Source organism: Pituophis catenifer, unplaced genomic scaffold, assembly GCF_029215685.1.
Source record: "Pituophis catenifer annectens isolate HBS135680 unplaced genomic scaffold, rPitCat1.0.hap2 SCAF_7, whole genome shotgun sequence".
In the NCBI taxonomy this organism is placed as follows: Eukaryota; Metazoa; Chordata; class Lepidosauria; order Squamata; family Colubridae; genus Pituophis; species Pituophis catenifer.
Genome location: NW_027256887.1, coordinates 28981093 through 28997744, shown reverse-complemented (window position 1 = coordinate 28997744; position 16652 = coordinate 28981093). Strand labels below are relative to the sequence as shown.

Here is a 16652-nt window from a genome sequence, read left to right as displayed (position 1 = left end):
CCTCCCAAGCTGCTGCAAACGTTTATCACGCCTTCGGAGGCGTGCGTCCAGGAATGATGTGTCATTATCACTTTGACTCGAATCAGCTGTCTCCTCTCCCTCGGCCGGCACTTGAGACAATGCCAGAGGGGAGGGGCCTGGAGAGGGAGGCCTGGCTGACTCCTCTTCCTCATGCTCGGAGCTTTCTTCCTCCGATGGGACAGGCTCAGAGGGCGGGGCCACAACACCAAGCTCCGTCAGGAACCTTTCGGGATCCATCAGGCGCCTGGGATGGAACCATAATTATTATATATCATCTACAATTCAGACTTCCACTGATGTGCTCAGAAACCTACCATATGGCGTTCTTCAATGCTGCCTATAGATTTTTGCATAGAAAATGAATTGTCTTTTTTGAGAAATTCAAAACATGATAAAGTTTTTGTTGCAAATTTTTTTCAATACATGTTTTTTTTCCTGCCATGAATAGCAATTATATTTATCAATTCCTCCAAAAGAGCAAACTTCCTAATTCAACTGTCAAATCAAAGTTTGAGTAGGCTGAGAAAAAGTGAATGTAACCTTATCAATCCCCTGAATTGGTTATATTGTTGCTGATGGTTATTTAAGGAAAAGAGAACCCAGAAGTTACTATTCTGCTAGATTGATAACAGATTATTCATTTGTTTAAAAGCACGTACCTGCCATTCTTATAAATGATTTGGTGTAAAATGCATGCACTGAGCACATCAAGTGAGGGAGAGAGATTTATCTAGCACAGCAGACTAAAAACTCAGAATTTGAACTCCCATAGCTTAACAATTAATGCTTAAAATTGTAGTTCAGCAACATCTATATGGCGAAGGAATAGCCCACCCATGATAGAGTAAATCAACATTCTGTCAGTGAGGGCATAAATTAAGCATAACGTAAGAAAAAGAACTAGGTAAATCTAATTTACACTGACAGCATTTACTAAACCACTCCAATACCACTCTATCCTGGCTTTTCCACTACTTGTCAATTAACTTAGGCCAGTGATGGCTATCCTTTTCCGGACCAAGTGCCCAAAGAGTGCGCACCCCCGAACCCTCAAAATGCAATTCGCATGGCCCCGTGCATGCGCCCCGCCCCTGCACATGCACGTGTAGCCCCTGTGCATGAGCCCCGCCCTTGCACATGTGCCCTGCCTCTGCGCATGCATGTACCCCCACATGCCACACCCCACTCACACATGTGTGCGGCTCATGCACAGGGGCTACACGTGCATGTGCAGGGGGGCGCATGCACGGGGCCATGCATACACACCGGCCCCGCACATGTCAGTGTGGAACCCAACCATGCGCCCCCCTGCACATGTCCCACCCCAGTGCATGTGCGTAGCCCCCCTGCCCATGCCTCCCTCCGTGCCTGTGCATGGCCCCCCTCATGCACCCCCTATGCATGCACGGCAGAGACCTGAAGACCAGTTGGGCAGTGGGAGGTGTGCATGCATGCGCATCAGAGCTGAACTGGGCCAACAGCTCGCGTGCCCATACATGCCATAGGTTTGCCATCACAGAGTTAGGCTTTGTTCATATGTTTGTTCTGCAACTTAATCCTTATTTATTCTCTCTATATGATCAAATGTTCTTGAAATCCGTGTTCTCATACTGTGTATCCAGTCTATATTCATTTATCTCCTATGAACAGAGGACCACTGTTTTACATAGCCACTTTCACTTATCTGAACAGCCTAATCTATTTCTCTATACTCTTCATTTATTTCAAAGTTAGCACAATTTGTTCCAAAAACCTATCCTTGATTCCTTCATTAGTATTATAGCCCAGTGATTTAGCATTTGATTTTAGATCATGAGCTCCCCAGTTAAAACTTGTGTGCACCTTTTCTCCCTACTCCAAGTATTGTGCTCTTCATCATGATAGAGTGCACCCAGATTTCAAAATGAAGAAAGAATGCCAGAAGTGCACAAGAGAATACCATATTTTTCGGAGTATAAGGTGCACTGGAGTATAAGGCACACCTTACTTTTTGGGGAGGAAAATAGGAAAAAACAATCTACCTACCAGGTACTCATCTGGTTAGTCCTTAGCCTGGTCAGCTTCAGCACATTAGTTCACTTGCTGGTTTTGAGGTTGGGGCTGGTTGGGACGTTAGCTTCAGCACATTAGTTCGCTTGCTGGTTTTGAGGTTGGGGCTGGTTGGGGCTGAAAAACAGCTTCAAAAGCACAGCTGATCATCGGAGGAAGCTCCAGTGACTAAAGCAAGTGGAGCACGGAAGGGGTAAGAGGAGGCAGCAGCTGTTTTGGGTAGCCATTGTGGGCACCGCGTGTCACTTTTTCAGCCTCCAAAGCATCGTGTATTTGGGGAGCAATAGGCAGCGATGTGCTTTGGCGATCCCCACAGCCTTGAGGGGCTCTTAAACGGAGCGTTTGGAGGCAGAAAACGTGATGCGCAGAACCCAAAAACACAAGCCTTTGTTGGTGGCAATCTCTGCAGCCAGGAAGAGGACGCCCGGAGGCCGAAGGGTGGGGGCCAGTGGATGGACAGGGTTACATTCAGAATATAAGATGCACCCAAATTTTCAGCCTCTTTTAGGAGGGAAAAAAGTGTGTCTTATACTCCAAAAAATACATTATATTCTCTGCAAATTTATCTAAGACATGAAACTCACCCCAGTTGCTCAGTTAAAGCAAGCTGTCACTTTTATCAGGCCCAGAGATATAGAAAGATGGTGGAGGCAGCTAATCATTTCAGTGACAATGGTAAAGAAATCATTTCATACTACATGAGAGAAGACAATGATAAAACATCACCACAAAAAACCATATAAAGGGATTTACATACTACCAGCCTCCTTAAATCCTCCCATTTCTCTATACCTGGCCATTAAAAAAATCGTTACCAAATGTTCCCTTCTTGCAGACTGACCCTTAAGATTATGAATCTGAGTTCTTGCTATAGGGCGATATCTATAATAAAACAATTATTCTAAATAATTACGTTTCTCTAAGCATTAATAGCATAGACAACATTTAATAAAACAATTTGGTTTGTATATGCATGATTTGGTAGATTTGCTCAGAGATAACATTTGTTTCATTTTGAGATTCAAATTTTGTGATATAAACCTGATTCCATTTTTTTATGATAAAAATTAAACACATGCCAATGTAAATATGATTTACAATGTAGATAAAGATTTATTTCCAGAGTAAGAAATGTGCTGTCTTTGTATTAGTATGTATTATACAGATACCTCAAGGGAGAAAATAATAGAAACTGCTGATAAGTATTAGAATTCAACATTCCTCTTTTAATTCAACATACTACTGAGAGAGATCTGAAGATTATTCAGAGCACTAATCAGGGGTGAAATCCAAAATTTTTCCTTACTGGTTCTGTGGGTGTGGCTTGGTTGGTGTTGCAGAGGAAGGATATTGCAAAATCTCCATTCCCATCCACTCTGGGGCCAGCCAGAGGTGGTATTTGCCGGTTCTCCGAACTACTCAAAATTTCTGCTACCGGTTCTCCAGAACCTGTTAGAACCTGCTGGATTTCACCCCTGGCACTAATGGTGTTTATGATGCAGCTAGAGCAAAACCTTAGGGATATTTTGTTGCTGATGTTGCTGTGCGGGAAAATAAATCCAAAGCTGAAAAGACAGAATTATAATGGGAACATGGAACATAAGCATGAACATGGGAAAACTGAGCTCAGTAAAGAGATGAAATAAATTAACTACACATTTAGGCATCAGTGATAAAATCATCTAGAATTAACCCTTTTAGTTAGGAAATCATACTATTTACTACATAGGGCATGAAAAATGAAAGAGCAGTGTTGCTTTCATAGTTAGGAAGAGTATACTGTAGCAAAGACTGATCTTGGATACAAAGCAGTCAGTGACTTTTCACATAGACCTTGTGAACACTTCTTTAATATGAACATCAGTCAACTATATCTATCTATCTATCTATCTATCTATCTATCTATCTATCTATCTATCTATCTATCTATCTTACTGGATTCTTGGAGTTCTCTTAATTTGGCTGTTCTCTTACAGACACTTTGTTACCCAGCTACTCAGAGCAAGGGAGAGGAGATTTGCTAGCTGTTACATATATAGTAGTTTCAATCAGAATAGAGGTGGAAGGGACCTTGGAAATCTTCTAGTCCAATTAAGCCTAACTTGTCCTACTAGGCTTAATGGGAGTCTGGCCTTCTCCATGATTAGAATATTGTTTCTTATCTGTTTTTCTATCTGGTGCTACTGTACTTTCTAGGCTATTTGTTTACCTTCTAGGCTTTCTGTTGGACCTTTTATTGGTTTATTTTCTAACCATTGATGGAGAAGACGATGTTAATGAGTTTTATGGTCAATTACAATTGATACTGAAATTCCAAAGTTATATATAGTAAAGAGAAAAACATAGATGGACTTTATACAGTAGTGGGATTCAGCCAGTCCTGGTGGTTCGGGGGAATCAGTAGTAGAAATTCTGGCTGGCCATGCCCATGCCGTCCCACCCTGCCCCACCACTACTTGCAGAATCTGCTCACTGCTGCTCACAAAGGTAAGGCCAAAGGGCATGGGCTGGCGAGTGGGTGGGGGAGAGCGAGCTGGTGGAGGAGTGATAACGGCGGTGGGTGAACCAATAGGCAGGGAGGGAGAGAAGCATGTGGGAGATTGCGGCACTGGAGCCCTTCCCTTGTGTTTCCCCAAGCCAGCCTGGCCTGTGAGGGAAACACGTGGGACCAGACTAGTGAGGTGGAAGGATGGTGGGCAGGCAGCCCTTGGAAGAGTGATATGATGGAGTGCTGTGTGCTCTCGGGCCTCCTGCTCATCTCTGCCTCTGCAAGGCAGAAAGAAAGCCATAAAAGTCTTCACCCGCACCCTCTTGGGGCCCTAGTCTCGGCGCCAATTTGTGCACGTTCTCCATGGACTGCTAAGAGCCCAAAGCTGGTGGCGTCAAGGCAGCCAATGCCTCCTGCTGCTTTGGGCTCAGAGCGGTAAGGCACGTTCAGGAAGCACTCTGGAGGAGAGAAGCTTTCGAAGTGTTGTAGCCAGCAGTAGATTAGTCCCCTGCAAACTTTGTCTCTCGAGAAGCCCAGCCGCTTGCTAAATGCCGAGTTGCCTGGAGTCCCAGTGACGGGATGGGGTCCTTCAGGCACTTAGTTTGGCCACCAATTGAGTAGCTCCAGCCAGTGGCTATCACACAAACGTTCATTACCAGCCGTATTTGAGATTCCTAGCTGCAGTTTACTCATGAGCACCATTGGCTGGGAGAAGCAGGGAGAAAGGCCAATGGTGCTCATGAGTAAACTGCAGATTAGAAGCAGCCGGCAGATCACTGGCTTGCTCGCTTGGCTCCTCGCCGCCCAGAGCTCACAGGCAGCAAACGAACCATCGCCTCCTGCCTCCACGCATCGAGGAAGCTGAGCAGCAGCAGGAAGAGCACAGACCTCCTGAACCGCAGGAAGCGGTTGCCAGTGATGCCTTCAGGCAAAGATGTTGTGAGCAGGGAGGCTCAACCCCCCCGTAGGAGCAGCGAAGCACTAACAGCCCCTCTGACTCCCTCCAAGCCTCCTGCCACTGTGCTTCTCTTCCTCCTCACCAGAAGCGCTCACAAGTGACAAGAGATGTGTTATTTTTGTGGGAGTGCCCCCATCTGGTCTTCAATACATGGCTATCTAGTCACGCCCACAGAACTGGTAGTAAAATATTTGAATCCCACCACTGACTGTATAGCCGAGGAAAGTGAATATATATCACCAGATAGAGCACATATAAATCAAACTGACTAAATGATTGGTGCAAGGTAATAGAAGAACTCAGTAATAATAGCAAAGACATGGCTAGGGCAGATTGTGGAAAAATCGCAAATTGCTCAAGTTCAATTCCAAGTGAAGCTAACATGAAGAGCCAACTCAATCTAGTTTCCACAATATGATCTTGAAACTATATCTACTATTTTCAAGATGAACATTAGGAATTGCTTTGAACTCATGAAAATCAGAAGACCAGAAGAAAGGACCAGAAGAACTGGAATATAAACTGACAGCAAACAGCACTGCTTACTAGAATTGTTGATGTTACTTAGTTTGGGTAATGAAACATCTGCAAGAAAACAAGCAAGCTCAGAGAGCACCAAGGACCCCTCATGTCAACCCTGAGCTACAAATATTCTCCTTTATTAGAACTGTGGAATGAAATAAAAGAAGTTGTTAAGGATGAATGTAAGGAGAAACTTCCAAAGATCAAGAAACAGAAGAAAGCAAACTGGATGTTAAAAAAATATGGAAATTGTGAAGGATGGAAGAGAAGCCAAGAAAGACAAAAATTTCAAAAAAGGACATAACAATATCAAAGAGCTGTTAGAAGGGGCAAGAAGTAGTATTATGATATGTGACATTGAAAACAGAAACAAGAAAGCAAGGAAAACTTTTCAGAAAGATCTCTAAACTCAAGAGTTTCCAACCTTGAATTGATACGCCAATTTTAACTGTATTCAAATAGTAACTAATTCAAAGATCAAATAAAGATGGATGTCAGCACTTCAACCTGCATTTACTCTAGTGCTGACATAAGAAGGAGAAGAGGGGGCAGCTGGCAAGAGGACACTTGACATTTCACCTACTTATTTTCCTTGAAGATAATATCCCCTAGGAGATGAGAGGGAGGGGTGACATTCCTGGGAGCTTAAGTAGTAGATATAGGGAGAATGATTTGGAAGAAGGCCAATGAGACACAGAGATTTGGGGAACGGAAAGGGAGGGTTTGGAGTCAGGAAGTCAGAGTTGGCTACGCCACGATTGGGGGCAGATTGTCGTGCTTAATAAAATGAAAGATTTCTTCAAAGACTATCTGTTTGGAAATGCAATTTATTTTATTTGAGATGATATCGAAACCTGACAATGGAAGGAGTATACTGAAAATCTGTATAATAGAGATGTTGATACCCAAGATACTTTAGACCAGTGATGGCTAACCTTTTTGCCATTGTGTGCCAAAAATGGGGGGAGCACTGGGGGGGGGGTCACGTGTGCGTACCCACATCCATAATTCAATGCGCCCTGCGCATGCGCGTGTAACCTGCCAGCGATGGCACAGTGGGCCCAGTAGGCCCATTTTTTGCCCTCCCCAGGCTCCAAAAGATTTCTTGGAGCCTGGGGAGGGTGAAATCAGCCTTCCTCATCCCCCCAGAGGCCCTCCGGAGACTGGAAACAGCCCATTTCCCGATTTCTGGTGGGACCAGAAGGCCCATTTTTCACCCTCCCCAGACTCCAAAGGCTTTCTAGGAGCCTGGGGAGGGCAAAAATGGCTTTCCCCACCCCCTCGGAGGCCCTCCAGAGGCCAGAAACAGCCCATTTCCCAACTTCCGGTGGGACCGGAAGGCCCGTTTTTTCACTCTCCCCAGGCTCCAGAGGCTTTCTAGGAGCCAGGGGAGGGGAAAAAATGGCCTTCTCCACCCCCCAGAGGCCATCCGGAGGCTGGAAACGGTCCATGGATGGGCCCAGAAGGCCCGAAAATCAGCTGGCCAGCACGCGCGAGCTGAGCTAGGACAGCACTCACATGCCCACAGATATAGCTTCATATGCCAAAGGTTCACCATCACAGCCTTAGACAATATTCCCTGTTTACAAGACCTTTAGTATTAGAAGATGAAGTTAAATTAACACTATAATAAGTAAGAAGTTGAAAGGCCACAGGCATTGATAAAATATTTACAAAAACTGGCAAGTAATAGAAAAATCAGTAAATTCTAACCAAATTATACCAACAGATCTGAAGAATGAAGTAGTGATCAACAAATTGGAAGAGAGCAGCATACATACCAATACCAAAGCAAGAAGACTTCACAGAATGTGCATGCTATCATACAATATCCTTAACATATTTGCTAACATATGCAGCTATCATATGTTAGCAAAATAATATTTTGGTTCACCTAACACAGATTAGAGTCCTGTGTGAAAAGTGAGATGCCAGATGTTCAAGCTGGTTTTGGAAAAAGCCAAAGAACAAAAAACACCAATGCTGGATAATTGATAAAACTAAAGAATAACAAAAAGAAATCAGAAAAGACCTTGATTGTGTTAACCATGTTAAGTAAGGTATGTCCTTAGAAAGTGGGAATCCCAGATATCTTATTGTTTTTTTGTGAAACCTATACAAAAGACATGGAAATTGCTATCCATACAAAATAAGGAGAAATGGATTGGTTCCATGTTGACAAATGAGTGTATACAGCAAGGCTGTATATTCTCTCTTTAGTTCTACATGTTGGTTTGGTAAAAAATAAGCATGGTTTTAAAATTGAAGGAAGAAACATCAGTAACCTGAGCTAAATTGATGACACTATTCTGATAGCTGAAAATGCAAATTATCCGGAATTTCTAGTAATATAAAATGAAGGAGCAAAAATGGGACTAAGATTAAATATAATGAAAGGTTAATTAATGACAATAGGTACAATAGCCAGCCTTAGAATTAAAAATAAAGATACTGAAGTGAATAGCTTCTGCTTTCTGGGATCAATTATTGAACAGTAGAGGAATCAGCAGAGAGACTAGCACATAGGATAATTCCGAAGATCTTTGATAAGATACATAGATGCCATAGTATGTCTATACTTACAAACATCAGAGTTGTTGGAGAAGATTTCTAATAATACACGGATAACCAGGAAAACAAACAATTACAACATAGAATAAATCAATCCAGAGTTTTCATTGAGGCACAAATGATCAAGCTCAAATTTAAATATTTTGGACACACATAAAAATCTACTGTATTTTTCGGAGTATAAGACGCACCGGAGTATAAGACACAGCTTAGTTTTTGGGGAGGAAAATAGTGGGGGAAAAAATCTGCCTACCAGGTATTCATCTGGCTAGCGTCCTTAGTCTGGTCAGCATCAGCACATTAGTTTGCTGGTTTTGAGCACGCACGCATGCTTTTTATCCCCTACTTGGGAATAAAAAACAGCTTCTAAAGCACAGCTGATCTTTGGAGATGAAGCAATGAGAAAAGCAGGCAAAGCACAGAGATCGCTTCACTCGCTAGTGCCTCGTTAGGGGTGAAAAAAAGCTTCTAAAGCTTCTCTCAGCACAGCTGAGAGTCAGAGGGAGGAGTCAAAGCACGGAGATCACTTCACTCACTAGTGCCTCATTAGGGCTTTGAAAAGCTACATTTGGAGTATAAGACGCACCCAAATTTTCAGCTTCTTTTGGTGGGGGGGAATGTGTTTTATACTCCGAAAAAATCGGTAGGTCTCTTGAGAAAACTGCAATGTTGGGAAACATGGAAAGAAAGAGAAGAAAACCAGCAGCAAGTTAGATGGACTTGATTACAGTACTGCTGGGTGCACCCATTAAGGTCAGGAGAAGGTCTATGTGGTCAAATTGATAGTAGATAAATTAACAACATCCAATTATGACCAATCTAAAGATTCCTGTTTTTATAAGCACCTGCAATAACCTAGATAGACTATACTTTCTGACACTCATTGTAATCCTTTCATTCAGTTACACTGACGTCTTTGAACCATTATGACATTGATCTGTCTAATCTATTAACCTCCTCCAAGATACCACCTCAGACCAACTGGCACAGCCCTTTCGAAAGCCCGAAGGGTAGTTGCAATATCACCTCAGGAGATCACTCACATATGCTTGACCAATGCTGTGTAGGGCTTTAAATGTGGTAACCAACTCCTTGAATTGGACCCAGAAGCAAACTGACAACCATTGCAGGTTGCAGAACAGCGATGTAACAAGGCCCACTCTAGAGGCCTCAAGAACTTTCCATGCAACTGCTTCTGGATAATCTTCAAGGATAGCCCCATGTAGAGAGCATTGAAATAGTCCAGCCAATTTCAATAGTCCAGCCATGAGATGATCAGGACTTGAGCAACTAAGCACAGAACTCCGATCCAGGAAAGGGCACAACTGGTACACAACACAAAGTGTGTGTATGCCACCAAATTACAGCTATGTGCATTCATCATATCAAACTTATACTGACAGTTTAAAAAATGTTTACATTAACAGAAACCATAATCGCATCCTACAGCTGATAAATTTTCTGGAAATAGCCCTAAAAGTGTATTGTGAAAGAAATATACCCAACATATTTAGTTTTTTGTAATGGTCCATTACTTCACTATCTTTATTCATATTTCTGCCTTCATACAGATAGTCCTCGATTTATAACAGTTCATTTTGTGACAGTTCAAAGTTACAACTGCACTGAAAAACGTGACATGATCATTTTTCACATTTATGACCGTTGCAGCATCTCCATGGTCACATGATTTACATTTGGATGCTTGACAACTAACTCACATTTATGACAATTGGAGTGTCCCAGAGTCATGTGATCCCCTTTTGCAACCTTCTGACAAGCAAAGTCAATGGGGAAACCAGATTCACTTAACAACCGTGTTACTAATTTAAGAACTGCATGATTTACTTAACAAATGTGCAAACTCGCTTAACAGATTTCTTACTTAGTCAACATAAATTTTGGGCTCAATTATGGTTGTAAGTTGAGGACTACCTGTAGTTCAAAAAAAATTAAAATTATTGTTAGTTATTGCTATTCATGTTCAGTTGCTTTGATTTATTGATTGAGTAATTGATTGCAAAAAGGGAGACAAAATTGTTCCAAGTGTTCCTTCCTTCCTTTTTCCCTTCCCTCTTCATTCTGCTTTCTTCTTCCTTCCCCTTTTCCCCTCTTTCCTTCTTTTTCTTTTTCTTTCCTCTTTTCCATTCTCCTTTCCTGTCCCTTCTTGGATGCTCTGCAAAAGGGGAAACATTTCACGATGCCTTGTGATTAATGCCACTTTTGCTAGTAGTTTGTGGCCACTTAAAAGACTGAGAACGAACAGTTTAACCTGTGCTTGCATTTAGTGGGGACATCCATAAACAACAGTACAGCAATACTGTCAAAATTGTGGCTGTGATAGTTGATCAGAGCTCCTCTGTTTTTTATGTGCAACCACTTTAGTGTTTAGGAGCAGAGGTAAGTTAGCTGCTTTTCTATTAATGCATAATCCTTAAAAGGCCTCTCCAGCCGGGACCCTGCATGGTCTAATTCAGACTGGAAATGTAGCAAAGAAAAATATTTTTCCCCATTCTGATTTGTTTTGTTTTCCCCACTGGAAATGGCTATTTGCAACACACAAGGAGGGGATACTTTCCTAAGAGCTCATAATTCAAGAATATCAATGTTAACTTGGATTGCCAACAAAGTCCTGTCTGTGACAAAACAGAACACAAGTCTCAGCCCAAGTCTCAATGGATCCAGGATTGATGCAGAACTGCATGAACTGGGGCATCCCCAACCAAGTTGCCCCTTCCTTCCTTCCTTCCTTCCTTCCTTCCTTCCTTCCTTCCTTCCTTCCTTCCTTCCTTCCTTCCTTCCTTATTGTTAGGAAATTTCTCCTTAGTTCTAGGTTGGTTCTGTCCTTGATTAGTTTCCATCCATTACTTCTTGTCCTGCCTTCAGTTGCTTTGGAGAGTAGGATGACCCCTCTTCTTTGGGACAGCCTCTCAAATATTGGAAGACTGCTATCATGTCACCCCAGTTCTTCTTTTCACTAGACTTGACAAATCCAGCAACCGTTCTATATATGTTTTTTATTCTCAAGACCCGCCCCCCCCCATCATCTTTGTTGCTTTTCTCTGCATTCTAAACATCTTTTTTATACTGTGGTGACTAAAATGGGATACAATATTCCAAATGTGGTTTTACAAAGGCATTATAAACACCCTAAAATAGTTTTGGGTGGTGGTGGTTCTGAGCAAGGCAGACATAATATGTGCTGGCCACCCCACCCATCATGTTGCAGGGGAGGGCAAAGGCTCCTTTTTGGAGAGGAGGGCGACGACCCCTGCCTCAGTTCCCTCAAGGATAGGATAGATTCCCCGCATCTCATCCCATCCCACCCAACATACTCGGAAGCTCCAACCAGATGGTTGACCCCAGGCGAGAGGAATCGCCTTTTCGCAGCCGGCATCAAGGGGGTGGCATCCACTTGTGACCTCCCTGGTGATGCCTGAAGCAGTATTCACTGCCAGACCCAAACCAGGTATTCCCACGAGACAAGCTGCGCCCCATGGAATCTGGTCCATGGGTAGCTTGTGCAGAAACGATGGGAGGAGAATCCTTCATGCCTGGGTTTTCATGCGTTGTGTGAACATGACCTGAAGATTTCACCAAGCGGGGGATGGGGGAGAGACACCACCTCCTCATCCCTTCAGGCAGCATCCATGTGTTCCTCATCGCACCCGGCAGAAGCGTCAGGGTGCAACAGTATGGCTCAGCTAGTCTCAAGGCTGGGGGTGCTGGGATTTGGAGTCCCTGCCCACAACGGGCTGGCCCACTGCCTCCTGACTCATCCCCACAGCTGCTTCAACCGGGGCTGGGTCTCACTATGTCAGACTTACGCCCTTGGAACATTGTGGCTGTCAGAACGACGGGCCGAGGCTCCTCCAAGCCACAACTTCCTTCCTCCTTCCTCTCTTCCCTCCTTCCAATTCCCATCTCCTTCCTTCCTCCATGCTCAGAAAGGAATGAGGGGAGGGGGAGAGACTGGCAGTGCTGATGGCAGCCATGTCTGTTCAACATGGGGGGACAGTTCAAGTGAAAAGGAAGGCTCACAGACTGTGAGGCTAGGCCGGCAAGTGGGGCATGGAAGATCTGGTGTGGGCATAGCACTGATCTATTTTGGTGGCGTCCATCTATGCTGGAATGTGGTCAGCCCTATTAGATCTGACCCGCGGGGCCACCCTGCAGGCAGCGAGAGGCAACACCACCACCTTGCCCCCGCCCCCCTTGGCATGCTCACAGGACGTGAGCATGAGTGCTGGCATCCTGGGTGAAAGGGAAGTGCTCAGAATGCAGCCAGCCTGCGGGACAAGACAGTCCCCAGGGATGCCAGGCCCCACACTGCCTCCTGTGCCCACGCCTGAGGGACAGGCTGGGGGCAACCCCTCGATGGCTCCAGGGCAGCCCCACAGATCTAAGACTGACTGCATTCTGACCCAGATGGCCGCCACCAGGTTGTAGATCAGCGCCTGGTGAGCCTGGGCTGGGCAGAGGCACCATGGCTGGTCCTTTGCTGTTTCTAGGGCAGCCCCGTGGGTGAGATCTACCTACATAACAGTCCAGATCTGGCCCGCAGGCCTTGAGTTTGACATGTCTACAAATAGATAAAGAGATTCATATACAATATATCACAGAAGTGAGTACACCCCCTCTCATTTTGTAAATATTTAAGTATATCTTTTCATGTGACAACACTGAAGAAATAACACTTGGCTACAATGTAAAGTAGTAAGTCTACAGCTTGTATAACTGTGTAAATGTGCTGTCCCGCAAAATAACAAAACACACAGCCATTAATGTCTAAATTGCTGGCAACAAAAGTGAGTACACCCCTAAGTGATAATGTCCAAATGGGGCCCAAAGTGTCAATATTTTGTGTGGCCATCATTATTTTTCAGTATTGCCTTTACCCTCTTGGGCATAGAGTTCACCAGAGCTTCACAGGTTGCCACTGGAGTCCTCTTCCACTCCTCCATCACGGCATCACAGAGCTGGTGGATGTTAGAGACCTTGTGCACCTCCACTGTCCATTTCAGGATGCCCCACAGATGCTCAATAGGGTTTAGGTCTGGAGACATGCTTGGCCAGTCCATCACCTTTACACTCAGCTTCTTTAGCAAGACAGTGGTAGTTTTGGAGGTGTGTTTGGGGTCGTTATCATGTTGGAATACTGCTCTGCAGCCCAATCTCTGAAGGGAGGGGATTATGCTCTGCTTCAGTATGTCACAGTACATCTTGGCATTCATGGTTCCCTCAATGAACTGTAACTCTCCAGTGCCGGCAGCACTCATGCAGCCTCAGACCATGACATTCCCACCACGATGCTTGATTGTAGGCTGTCTTTGTACTCCTCACCAGGTTGCCGCCACACACACTTGACACCATCTGAACCAAATACGTTTATCTTGGTCTCATCAGATCACAGGACACGGTTCCAGGAATCCAGGAATCCTAAATCTGCTTGTCTGTAGCAAACCGTTTGCGGGCTTTCTTGTGCATCATCTTTAGAAGAGGCTTCCTTCTGGGATGACAACCCTGCAGACCAATTTGATGTAGCGTCAATGTCTTTTGTTGACCATGGCGAGGCCTGTTCTGAGTGGAACCTGTCCTGTTAAACCGCTGTATGGTCTTGGCCACCGTGCTGCAGCACAGTTTCAGGATCTTGGCAATCTTCTTATAGCCTAGGCCATCTTTATGTAGAGCAACAATTCGTTTTTTCCGATCCTCAGAGAGTTCATTGCCATGAGGTGCCATGTTGAACTTCCAGTGACCAGTATGAGAGAGTGAGAGCGATAACACTGAATTTAACACACCTGCTCCCCCTTCACACCTGAGACCTTGTACCACTAACGAGTCACATGACACCAGGAAGGGAAAATAGATACTTGGGCTCCATTTGGACATTATCACTTAGGGGTGTACTCACTTTTGTTGCCAGCAATTTAGACATTAATGGCTGTGTGTTTCGTTATTTTGCAGGGACAGCACATTTACACTGTTATACAAGCTATAGACTCACTACTTTACATTGTAGCCAAGTGTCATTTCTTCAGTGTTGTCACATGAAAAGATATACTTAAATACCGTATTTTTCAGAGTATAAGACACACTTCCCCCCCCTAAAAGAGGCTGAAAATTTGGGTGCATTTTATACTCCAAATGTAGCTTTTTTGAAGCTTTTTTTCAGCCCTAACGAGGCGCTAGTGAGTGAAGCGATCTTCTGCGCTTTGCCTGCTCCCTCTGACACTCAGCTGTGCTTTAGAAGCTTTTTTTCAGCCCTAATGTGCTAGCGAGTGAAGTGATCTCCGTGCTTTGCCTGCTTTTCTCATTGCTGCTCCCTCTCAGCTGTGCTTTAGAAGCTGTTTTTCAGCCCTAATGAGGCGCTAGCGAGTGAAGCGATCTTCCGAGCTTTGCCTGCTTTTCTCATTGCTTCTCTTGCCAAAGATCAGCTGTGCTTTAGAAGCTGTTTTTTATCCCCAAGTAGTGTGCATGCGTGCTCAAAACCAGCAAACTAATGTGCTGAAGCTGACCAGACTAAGGATGCTAGCCAGATGAATACCTGGTAGGCAGATATTTCCCCCTATTTTCCTCCTCAAAAACTAAGCTGTGTCTTATACTCCGCTGCATCTTATACTCCAAAAAATACGGTATTTACAAAATGTGAGGGGATGTACTCACTTCTGTGATATACTGTATGTTGTCCTGAGCTTTTCAGGGAAAAGAAAAGGTGTAAATAAATGAATAAATAAACCCTCATTTTTTTTATAAGTGTTTTCTGTACAATAGTTTTTGTTATCTTTGTCACCAATTAAATTAGAGAAATGAATAATGTAGTTCCTTAGCCCAAAGGTAAATAACATTCACAAGTGTATTGCCTCTAAACCCTGAGGTTTTGCTTAGCTTTTGGATAGAACTCTCCACTGAATTTTTAATCTTTTTTGAAGAATCAGAATAGAGCTGGAAGGGACCTTGGAGGTCTTCTAGTCCAGCCCCCTGCTCAGATACTATTTCAGATAGGTGACTGTCTAGTTTCTTCTTAAAACTCTCCACTGATGAAGCACCCATAACGTCTGAAGGCAAGCTGTTTCACTGGTTAATTGTCCTCGCTTCAAGCCTTCAAGACCTTCAAGCCAATTCTATCATGCTTGTTCCCATTTTAAAAGTCTGCTAAAATAAAGGCTATTCTTAGGAAATGGGATAAACACAACAGTTCTGTGATCATTTTGTTGCTATTGTTGTGCAGTTTCTCCCTTGTCTGTATGTTATTCCTTGACTTTTCACTGGATCCTGGAGCTTTTCCTTTGGTTTCTAACCATTTGTTCTATAGGCCCTTTTTGGCTTACCCTTACTATTTCCTTGCCTTTGCCAGAATTTGTGTTCTTTATTAATTTTTTCTTCATTCAGAAATACATTTTGAACATAGGTGTGTATTTTTTAGATATGTTGGATACATCCAGAGGTAAAATCCAGCCTATCTATCCAGCCAATCTATCCGGCTCACGCAAACTGGTAGCGCCGGTGGCGGGAGGTTCTACCCACCCGCCGGGACGTCATTACGTCCCGTTTTTGACCCTTGGCACATGTGCAGAAGAGACATGCACGCTCCCATTTCCGAACCGGTAGCAAAGGTAAGTGGATTTCACCACTGGATACATCATTATTGCCCACCAAATTGTTCCCTTTATGGTGCAAAAATAAAGGAGTGTCCTACTTTATAGTTCTCTCCTTTTGCTGTTATATATGAAAAAGGATTAATGTTCCAACAAGCAAAACTCATTTTCTTTGCGACTGTCAATGCTATTTACCCATAGGATGGTTTCTAGGCACTAGAAAGTTCTGTGCTAGAAAGAAAATAATATAAATTCTGGCCTGTCCATATTTCCCTCCCCCTTTCATCTGCTTTTGCCAGTTAACTGTTTTAATGTTTGTTGTTTAATAAATAAGTATCAAGTAATATTTTTACTAGCTGAATGAAATCTGCTTGCTTTTATTTGTATATAGTGATTGAACCAGAGTGTGCCAGGTGTAAACCCAGTTGGATATTAGGGCCAGAAT

General features: G+C 43.7%; 1 protein-coding gene across 8 annotated transcripts in view; it reads left to right on the top strand.

Moving 5' to 3' along the window:
- FOXP2 (forkhead box P2) overlaps positions 1–16652 on the top strand; it is a 459756-nt gene that overhangs the window by 158597 nt on the left and 284507 nt on the right. Inside the window, exon 2 of one of the 8 annotated variants that reach the window (XM_070947599.1) lies at positions 9313–9318. The exons of the other annotated variants lie outside the window; for them this stretch is intronic. Within the exon in view, the coding sequence (XP_070803700.1) occupies positions 9313–9318 (6 nt within the window). The remainder of the gene's footprint in view (positions 1–9312; positions 9319–16652) is intronic. 8 annotated transcript variants of the gene reach the window in all.